We start from the raw sequence: 11,310 nt of genomic DNA on the forward strand, positions 1-11,310 counted from the left end.
AAAAAAGAATTTGTATTTGGTTAAAAAAATGCTGGAAGCTGAGAGAAATAGAGAGGTACTAATTAACAGTGTAAAATTACATTAAAAAAATCACAATCTGCTATCTAAATTTAAGCAGAACTTAAGCAGTTCAAATAAATCTGTGAAGATGCATTAGTCTGTCTCATGAGAATTTTAGTCCAAGTTCTCTTAATTTAAATTTCTTTGATCTGAAACACATTTCAATCTTAAGAGGGCAAGAAATTGCTTACATAGCTCATTCTACATATCAAGGTTCTTATTCTAGACTCATATTTTATGGTTTTATGAAATAATCACAACTCAAATAAAGCCCTGAAACAATAACATTATAGAGGAAAAGAAAGTGCCCACATATGAATAAATAAAGATCTTCTGTCCCAGAGAAGGGTAATTGAAAGTTAATTTACCAGTACTTCAAAGAACCTTTACCTAGTAAACAATTAAGAGCAGTTGCTTGTATTAAAGCTTTGCTTTCTCATGTTTTTTTTCCTGCTGATCATATCTTTTCTGTTATACAAACCAGGGGTACTTCCCTTCTTAGGTTTTGATCGTGCGATTCATCGGAATGTGGACAATAACATCGTTATCATTTGATATAAAATGTCTTCCTGTTCTATGTGAACAGATATTCATAAAGGAAATAGAAACATTTAAATGCTAATTTCTTACTTCAAAAGTGGAAAGCTCATTGAAATTCTAAACAGATTATAATAGCAATATTGAAAAACCTGAAATCAGAGGTGGTGTTTCTAAAATATTCTGGGAGAGATTGGATGAAAAGGGATTGATAGAGAGGAAAATATCACAAGTGTATTTTCTAAAAAAGAAGTAAATGGTGAAATAATGACAATGCACAATAGTTTCAAGGGTCAAAGTTTTCTTACTTAAAAACAGGAAATGGACTTCATTGTTTTCAGGAGAGACATGGAAGTCAATATTCATTATATAGACCTAGACCATGCAGTTTTCTACTATAGTTTTTTTTTTTTTAAGTTTATGTTGTGAATTAGGTGGAGGCGACTGTGATTTTTAAAAACATGGTGCTTGATTTGGATTAAAGGTGTCTACTGAGGGTAGCAGGGACTAAAAAAACCCCATAATTTCTATTTTTTTGGTTTGCTGAGTTAAAGAAAGGAGAGGTAGTAGAAAACTGAGTAATCAAGAAGGATATTAACCACTCGAGATATTAAGAGACAACAAAAAACAGCAACTCAATGGTTAAATGAAAGAAAGATTTGACAATAAGATAGGATAAAACCTTTTCTTAGAAATGTTTATAGGCCAATCACTAGGTGATAAAAAAATTAAACCCAGAAAAATATATAGTTTTCCTTAAAGAAAGAATCCAAAATTCAATAAAAGCCTGTATGAACAAGACCTAAAAAGAATACATGGATATAGAGGTATTTGCATTTTTAAAATCTGTAACATTATCTAAAATGGAAGCCAGGCCATGCTTTTTATTATCATCTCTATAATAGTGCTAATAGGCTATTTACAAGGATTTCAAATATCCTCTCAGAGAAAAATCTGAATTTGTTCATGTTTTGAAGTTTTAAAATTCTTAACTCTAGTTGCATATTTTAAAACTATCACCGTATTTATTCGAGTATAAGCCGACCCGAATATCAGCCGAGGCACCCAATTTTTACCACAAAAACTGCATTAAAAATGTGCTGAAAAACTCGGCTTATACTTGAGCACATACGGTACCTTCAAAATTTTTCCTGATCTATCCTGAAGATAAAAGGCCATTGACTACAGCTGCCAGCCATTCTTTAAACAAAGCCTGTATTAGATTGTTTTGAGATATACTTGGATGATACAGGTGCCAAAAATAATAGATTTCAAGACTTTTCAACAAAGGAAATTGCTAGTGTCCTGGGAGTAAGTAATTAGCACGCATTTAAAAACATAAAGGTAGTGTTGGATTCTCAAAAAAGACTCTCTTTAAAATGATGATAAAGTGTGATACTTAGATCCAATTTCACTGACTACTAGTGAAATTTTGTTTGTCATGGGAATTTTCCAGTTAAAAAGAATAGGAGAGTTGATAATGGGTACCAAAACAAGGAATAATAAGTCAGTTATCTGTCTACACCGCCTGGGTCATTCATGTCTGCATTATAATGTGGAGGGTCCTATGAAATTCAAGTACAAATGAGAAAACACTTATTATTTTCATTTTGTTCTTGCTTTCAGTGATCAAAAAAGACTAACATGTATTGCAATTAGAAGGCAATACAATAAGCTAGTGTTAACAAAGCATTTGCTATTGTCAATGATGTATGTTCACCGGTGGTTAAAAGTTAAAAGAATGGAGGCTAAGATGGTGGGAACAAGTAATTCTTTAAGTGGTTCATGGCTAATTTCATTTCCAAATTAAAATTAAAACATTATTTAAAGATCAAAATAAATGTAAAAGCAAATTAGTCCAGAGCAGTGTTTCCCCAGGGCGATACTGCCCATTAGAGGTTTTTGGACGGATTCAGAGGGGCTACTGTGCAAAGGTTTTTAATTGTCAGGAGGGTGCTGAGTAACTTTTTTTCTGAAAAGGTGGGCAGTAAACCAAATAAGTTTGGGAGTGTATGCTCTACAGTGTTCGCTTTCTAACAAAATATGTCATGCAAATTATAGTAATTACCATGGAAATGTTTTTCAATAGGAAATGGAATTTAGGATTTATAAAATCAAGACAATGTTACTTATGGATTAAAATTTTCTGTTTGAAATAACAAGAGTTATGAAAAGCCAAAGGCAAACAATAAGATCGGCAGTAGAATAAGTACTGATCTTTAAAGTTACCAAGTAAAGGACTTAAAAACATAAAAAAACTGGAAAAACTTAAACTGACCAAATATTCAGTGAATTTTGCAATGTTTACAGATAAAATAAAGGTTTTAAAACTGGGCAAAAGTATAGAACCTAATTTCTTAAATTTTATATGATATAAAAGATAATCCAAAAATATATAAATCATAGGTGAAATCAGTTTTAAAATCCTATTTAAGAAGCTTAATATTAGCTACAAAACAAAACAAAAAACTTCAGGGTGCACTTCACAGAAATTAATATAAGATTCAGATAGAGGATCTGGAAAAGGGATTCAAAATGCACATCATAACATGGATGGAAGGGAACTATAGCCTATTTACTCCTTGCCAAAGGTTCAAGGTCAATGGCCTATTTCTACCCATTCTTGAGTGAGTTCTCGATTTTTTTCTTTTTCAGAACTTCCCCGGGAAGCATGAAATCAACCTTAGTATCAGTGACTTTTATAAACAAGTCACTTTTAATACAAATTTTTAAAATATATGACTTGTATATAAGTCATACATTTCATGTATAATGCATTCAATACCCCTATATTTTCCCTTTCATACACCAATTTCAGAATTGTACACTTCAGTGAACAAATACACATTTGCAAGTACAACCTTCAAGGCCTGCCTTCCAAACACAGAAACACTGCCATTTTTGTTTCCCCTCAGGTTAGTCCTCAAATACTTTAATATTTTACTGTATCTTATTACACTTGCTATTTTGCAAAACAAATTTTTTTTGCAAAAATAAGTGGAAATAAAAAATTCCAAATGACATCGATTAAAAAATGTAGAGCCCATTTATCTAATATAGTTGAAATAAAAATTAAACCCATCAGCCATTCTGAAAGCTGAACTGCAAAAATGTAGCATTAAGTGGACAAGAAAATATTAAAGAGCATAATGAAACAAGAGACACCGTTAGGGATTTCACGTTGGCCAAATCACTGGTAAATTCCTATCACAACATGTAAATCTGCTGCTCAACTTGCATTCACTCAACTTCTTGAAGTTTTCAGGTTTATATATATATACTACACAAGTCGACTGCATTCTCCCGCTACTCTAGATGTCCTGAGTTCTCAAAAAGATTACTTATGCTAACGAGTCACCCCTCCAAGGAGGATGTGATTTACTGACTGACTCATTTTCTGCAAATCACCAAACATTTATTAGTCACGCCCTATGTGCTAGGCCTATGCTGTTGTGTGACACAAGGACAGATCAGACAGCGGCCTGACATACCAGAGACTCTGAACTTGTACCCGCACATCAGTGTCTGCAGTCAACCTTTACTAAAGTTACATAAAAGAGAGACACCACGGACTAGAAGTGGCTGAACCAAAGCAAGTCAGGACTCTACACTTGGGTCTCCTAGCACCTAGCCTAATTATTTCTCTTTTTTGGTCTTTCTTTCTTTTAGAATACGTAGCTACCCAAAAAAGATATCCCCAGATGGATGCATTATAGGCCCAAAGTTACCTGAATAGGAAAAGTAACTTTCAGGTGGACAGCCTTGGCTGCGATTGCTCAGATCATGGTTGCCACTCATTCATTCCACGTATGGACTGTACCATTGCTAAGGAGCTTTATGTAATCATTCAGGCAGAGGCATCAGTTTCCACTAACCCTTACCCCTACGCCATCAAAACCCTCTTTTGAAATCCTGCCTTTTGCATCCACTCCATGACTTCCCTTCTGAGTTTCTCCACTCTAAGCTTTGTAAAGCCACGCTTCCTTTTTGCTTCTTTCTGATGCACTTTCTTGCTCGGTTTTAAAATTAATCCTTTAGCTGTCTTTCTGACCCTGTGTAATATATTTTTTTTCTTTTTGGAGATTTCACCCTAAAAGGGAAGAACATGTTTGACTGAGTGCTTTATAAGACAGTAGTATTGAAGGTTCTGTTCTCCATACTTAACAGATTTACTTCATGCCTTACTCAGGTACAAAATAAAGAACTATCAGCAAATAGAATGTGAAATCTGTGTGGCCATCATAATTATGACTTTACAAATACTATTAAGTACATTTGTGATTTTCCAGTTAGGATTATTGCTGGATATTATGAGAACATTTGAGGAAGGCAGGTGTTTTGCAAGAAATGCAAATGTAATATCAGGAGCTAGTTAATTATGTTTTTTAAGTTTTATTCAGTTCATTTAAATAAGGATAAGGCAACTTGAAAGACGTTTTACATACAAAAATGTACACTACGAGGTTAAACTTTTCTGTACTGAAGTATAAAACCTGCACAAGAATTTAATAAAAGAGCACACTTTAAAAAGATGATCATTTTGAAGCTTCTACTAAGTTAAACAATAAAATCATAAACATATACTGGGTAATCTCTTAAAGAAACATAGGCAATCCACCAGAGTTACCTTATTTGGAAAAATATAGAAGAAGATTTTGGTTTATTTGGATTTTGTTTTTTATAAGGGTATTTAAGGATAAGTATAGTTACAAGCCTTCTATCACTATGCAATATTAACTTAAAAAGATAAACAAGAGGTACTCTGGAATCTCTCCGACCCAATTCAAGAAGAACTTTAGAATCTTACAGATATATACACACACGAGTATCATAGTTCTCTCACCTTTCCATCAAAGCGTTTTATTATATATTGATCCAGGCCCAAGTCTGAGAAAGAGAAGAAATAAATATTTAGTCCCTGAATATACTGCAAGTGAAACATAAAATGGCAGCTCTTTTATTTCAAATCTTTCAATTAAATGAACTAGATAATTTATTTACAATATTTATTCAACTGAGGCCACAGCAACAAAAACTTTGTCTTACTTTTCGGACTCAAAATGGTCAAACTAAAAAGATACCAACCGCGTCATTTAACATGTGAGAAAATTTAGGCTCTTCAAGGGCAAAGAGGATAAAAGTTTTATGTGCAAATCTATTCACCTGGTTAACAACAGACTCAAACTAGAACCCTGGACTAGGCACATGTCATTATGTCAGGGTGTCTTATTACCTCTAATTGAGTTGATGTATGTTAGTTTAATCTGAGTTCTTAAGAATTTTTTACATCCTGTAAAAGAGCAAAAAGTGCAAAACCAAAAAGAAATTACACAATACACATACACAGAAAAAAAACAGACTATTTTGACATTACCTTTTTCACTTGGGTTAAATAGTAAATATTAGCTGTGGTAGTTACATAATCTGGTGTCAATTTGAGGATTAAGAGTGTAGGGGTGGAATGGACATCCCCTTACAGGAGGATCGTGGGGAGGAGACGAGCCGGTCAGGGTGCAATATAGCAATGATGAAACATACAACTTTCCTCTAGTTCTTGAATGCTTGCTCCCCCCACTATCATGATCCCAATTCTACTTTACAAATCCAGCTGGACTGGAGGATGTATACTGGTACAGATAGGAACTGGAAACACAGGGAATATAGGACAGATGAACCCTTCAGGATCAGTGGTGAGAGTGGTGATACTGGGAGGGTGGAGGGAAGGTGGGGTAGAAAGGGGGAACCGATTACAAGGATCTACATATAACCTCCTCCCTGGAGGTCTGACAACAGAAAAGTGGGTGAAGGGAGATGTTGGACAGTGAAAGATATGACAAATAATGACTTGTAAATTATCAAGGGTTCATGAGGGAGGGGAAAAAATGAGAAGCCGATGCCGGGGGCTCAAGTGGAAAGCAGATGTTTTGAGAATGATGATGGCAACAAATGTGCAAATGTGCTTGAGTATGTATGGACTGTGGTAAGCGTTGTACAAGCCCCCAATAAAATGATTAAAGAAAAAAAAGAGTGTAGGGGTGGAGTCTAGCCTGTCAATCAGGATATAGCCAATGAGGCCTCTGTGTGGACACGTCCTTCCCCTGAAGTTTCTGGGAACTGCTGTATTTCCTCCTTGGAGGCAGGAGACGCGCTTTCTCTACTCACTCCCTGTGAGACATCCCTGTGGAGAAGACACATGGAGAAAGGCTGATGGAGCCAGACCTCTGGAGCCGGAGAAGGCACATGAAGACCCCTGCCAGCGCTGAGATGCTTACAACACCACTGGATCCACAAGACTCCCACTCAATGGCCTGTGATCTTTCTGCATTCAGCATCAATACGTGTGTTTCATGAGTCTGAAGAGGAATTTATAAATTTGTATCGGACATAGGGGCTAACATCAGACCGATGGACTTGATCTGGACTGGGCTGGGATGGTTTCTTAATGTATAAAGTACTCTTTCTCTTTCTTATACACATGAGTCTCCCTGGATTTCTTGTCTACCCAGACCTAACACACTAGCTACCTTGGAACTCCTGAATATTAAGTTCTAAACACGATGAAACCAAAACAAAAGCAAACCCACTGACATCAAGGGGATCAGAACTCATGGTGACTCTACATAGGGTTTCCGAGAATGTCAATCTCTTCAGAGGCAGACAGCTTCATCTTTTACCTGGAGCATGATGCACGACTGGGTGCCAGGGACTTGTCTCACTTTACTACTCACTGCTCTACATCCCTAGCACTTGGGAGAGTGGCTGATCCATATACATCTGTAAAGGAATGCGTAAGCAAAATACAGTTCCGGGCTTGTAGACACAATTAATTGATTTTTAAGGGAATTTACAATTCATTTAATAGGGTGCTGTAGGGTCTATATGTATCAGAATCAACACAATTAGACAGTGGATTTGTATTTTGTTTGATTGATGGTGGGAGACTTAAGAACAAAATTTTCTTACGTGATTGTTGGGTTTTTACTTTTGTTTTAAGTTTTCCCTGTATTCTTGCTATTCAAGCCCTTATCTTGTTATGCCCATAACATTACAATAATAAAATTATTGTTGCTCATAGAGAGCTTTTTGCAGTTCTGCTTCCACACACTTGGTTACACATGCTCCTTATGGGAAAAGCGCATTCCCGTCTCAAAGCCTGCCTGCACCAAGTGACCAGCGACTGCAAAAGAAAGATGTAATTCAGGACACGGGAGGAACCTGAAAACAGTTTTAATTTGTGGCCTCACCAATATTCAAGAAGATATCACAGTCACAAAGGCAGGACAGATTTCTATGAGAACTCAGGGGAAGAACAAAGAAGTCTAGACAATTAAAACTAAGATTGCCTATGTTAAAATATTTTAAATTAAAAGATTAGCATAAGAAAATTTCCCAGACTACTGCCAAAAAGAAAGTAACATGGAAAATAAAAACACAAGAGAGAGTTGTAGAAAACAGAGGCCAAATTGAAATGGTCCAATATCCTATAGGATTCTTTCCTACTCAGAAATAGGGAAGGGAAAAAAATGTTGAAAATATTTTAGAGCTGAAGACAAACACAAGGTCATTTTAAAACTGCTAAATATTAGGGCTGTCTGTTCGGTGTAATTATTTTTGAACTTTTCTAAAGCTAAAACTCACAATTTCTCATCTGTTAGGTATAAAAGATATGAGAAAACAAAGTTGAATTATGAGTTAATACTCAGAATCTCACCATTTGGTGACAAAAATCCAAATTATTAAAAAATCTATAGGCTCATGTCTTCCTTTCTTTCAAATCACACGAATATGAGGTTGTTTCAAAAAGTTTGTGGAAAAATGGAATAAAGAGATAACAAAATTTCCACAAACTTTTAAAAACCTCATATTTATTCTAGTTTTGCTCCATTGAGATTTGTAGAAATCCCTATTCAGGAGCAAGAAAAAGTAAAGTCAAATTCCCTAAGAAATTTCAATTTAATATACAAGAATTTTTGCTCATGACTAGTATCCTAGAAGAAAAGCAATTATTAATTATTCAGCCTTTTTATGAAAACCAGGAATGCATTTGGCATATTAAGTCATTTATTAGCCATCCTGGCCATGTAACAGGACGTAATAGCTTAAGAAACCAAAGAATACACAGTTAAATTCCAATCAGAATATAAAATAAAATACAAATATATAATGATTTTCAACTAGATTAAAATAATTTTCCTCAAATGACCAAATAATCTTTTGTGACCTTTCTAAAGTCTTGTTTCATTTTCTCTGTTATACTGGAAGCAAGGTGCATTCTTAAAGTTATTAATATAAATTAGAATTCATCTGAAAAGTAGAAATATTTTCAATAGGTATGGAAATATCGTACTATCATACTATAATTTTAAACCAAGATATATTCTTGGGTTTCTATAATAATCCTCTTTTCTCTTATTTTATGCACAGGCCTTTTTACTTCCTTCTATCCAAACTAAAGCTGATAAAAGAGTTCAATTAATGGAAAGTTTCATACACCTTTATCTTCTTTCCAGAGGGAAAATATTTTTACCTGTTCTGTTCATTTCTGCATCCTCATACCTAGAACAGTGTTTAACCCATAAAAGATAGGTGGTCCATCAATATTTGTTGAATAAATGTACATGAAGGCTATTAAAATATACATATATAAAATACAGTTCTTTATAACTTCAACATTCAGAGAGTTAACATTTTGTTATACTCCTTTTCAGTTTGTATAGATGCTATAGAAAGGACAGATGACCAAATTAAGTCATACTATAGGAATTTAATAAAAATCCAAATGACCTGTATTCTTCCACAAATAAATGGTGCCTAGTGTGGGTTTCTTAAGAAGCAGAGAACCAGTATGGGAGGAGTAGAGAAAATGAAACAGGGAAAGGGGCTGTGTTATCGATCTGGTTGTTACTCTAGACAGCCAGGGTTCAATTGCCTTTGATCCCCTCTGAGAAACCATGGAGATTGTGCCTCAGATGTCGACCCGGCACATTGGAAAAGGGAGTATTTACACTAATCCTCAACAAAGGAGCTCTGGTGACGTCACAGGTTACGAGATCGGCTGCTGACCACTCTGCAGGAATGAGGTGAGGCTTTCTACTCCCGTAAAGATTTACACTTTTGGAAACTCATGGGGCAGTTTCCTCTGTCCTATAGTTTAGAAACAACTCAATGGCAGTGAGTGTTTTGTTTGGGTTTAATCCCCAACAATGGATGTTAACTCCTTGTACGTTTGTGCCAACATAGTTGAGCGGCCTTTGGTTAGATGTCCATGTTGCAGCAGCAGAGATGTTTTGAGGCAGAAAGCAAGAAATACATAATGTAATGCAGTTAACTGTTGTAGGAGCAACTTGAGCAAAAAGATAAGCTAAGAGATGTGAAACAAAGCATAAAAAAATGTCTTACTGGGACACACCACACTGGGGTGAAACACCAAGGGTGTGCAACAGAGCAGCAAGGGAGCAAAGTGGAATACCAAAATTAGACTTTGGGGCCAGGGCGTGGCATCCCATTAGATTAAACTGAAAAACACTCCTAAAAGTCAACAAACAGACCTGGAACTATTTATAGGCTTTTCTTTTCTTGTCATTGGTTTCTGTTGTTTTGTTTTGCTGTCTTGTTTGTTGTGTTTATTATTGCCTCTGCATGTCTATCTACATAAGACAGGTGGGATAAACAATCCAGTGAAAACAAAAGGACTGACAGTTTGAGTGGGGGGGCGGGCATGGGAGAGCAGGAGGCGGGGGAAAGGAATTGGGGTGTCAAACAACTCAGAGACAAGGGAACAGTGACCTAAAACCGATGACAAGGAGGGCATAGGATGCCTGGTGGGGCTTGATCATGAGCAATGTAGCCGAGAAGAACTACTGAAACCCAAATGAAGGCCGAACATGATAGTGGGTCAAGAGGAAAGTAACCCAGCGTTCTGTGATGCTCCCCATCCCCACACTAAGGCTGAAGACAAAATGGGTACATAAGCAAATGTAGTGAAGAAAGCTGATAGTGCCCAGCCATCAAAAGCGATAGCTTCTGGGGTCTTAAAGGCTTGAAGGTAAACAAGCGGCCATCTAGCTAAGAAGCAACAAGAGCCCATATGGAAGAAGCACACCAGCCTGTGTGATCATGAGGTGTCTGTTGATGGGATTGAGCATCAGGCATCAAAAACCCAAAGTAAAAAATTGTATCAATGTGAATGAGTGGGAGTGGAATGTGGAGACTGAAAGCCCATCTGTAAACAGCGACATCCCTTACAGAAGGGTCACAAGGAAGAGACGAGCCAGTCAGGGTGCAGTATAGCACTTATGAAACATACAACTTTCCTCTAGTTCTTTAATGCTTCCCCCCACCCCTAACTATTATGACCCCAATTCTACCTTACAAATCCGACTAGACCAGAGCATGTACCCTGGTACAGATAAGAGCTGGAAACACAGGTAATCAAGACAGATAAACCCCTCAGGACCAATAAGAGAGTAGCGATACCAGTAAGGTAAGGCAAAGGTGGGGGGAGAAAGGAGGAATCAGTCACAATGCTCTACATATAACCCCCTCCCAAGGGGACAGACAACAGAAAAGTGGGTGAAGGGAGACATCAGTCAGTATAAGACATGAAAAAAAAGATTATAAATTATCAAGGGTTCATGAGGGAGGGAAGGTGAGGGAAGGGGAAATAAGGTGATACCAAGAACTCAAGTAGAAAGAAATGTTTTGTTTTGTTTT

General features: G+C 36.3%; 1 protein-coding gene across 3 annotated transcripts in view; it reads right to left on the reverse strand.

Annotated features, from left to right (window-relative positions):
* Window positions 1-11,310, reverse strand: part of MICU1 (mitochondrial calcium uptake 1) — a 246,523-nt gene that overhangs the window by 171,484 nt on the left and 63,729 nt on the right. For all 3 annotated transcript variants that reach the window (XM_045291556.1, XM_045291555.1, XM_030885953.2), the window contains exon 5: window positions 5,441-5,484. In XM_045291556.1, the coding sequence (XP_045147491.1) occupies window positions 5,441-5,484 (44 nt within the window). The remainder of the gene's footprint in view (window positions 1-5,440; window positions 5,485-11,310) is intronic.

This window comes from Echinops telfairi, unplaced genomic scaffold, assembly GCF_000313985.2.
Source record: "Echinops telfairi isolate 266 unplaced genomic scaffold, ASM31398v2 ScPeMD7_70;HRSCAF=299, whole genome shotgun sequence".
NCBI lineage: Eukaryota > Metazoa > Chordata > Mammalia > Afrosoricida > Tenrecidae > Echinops > Echinops telfairi.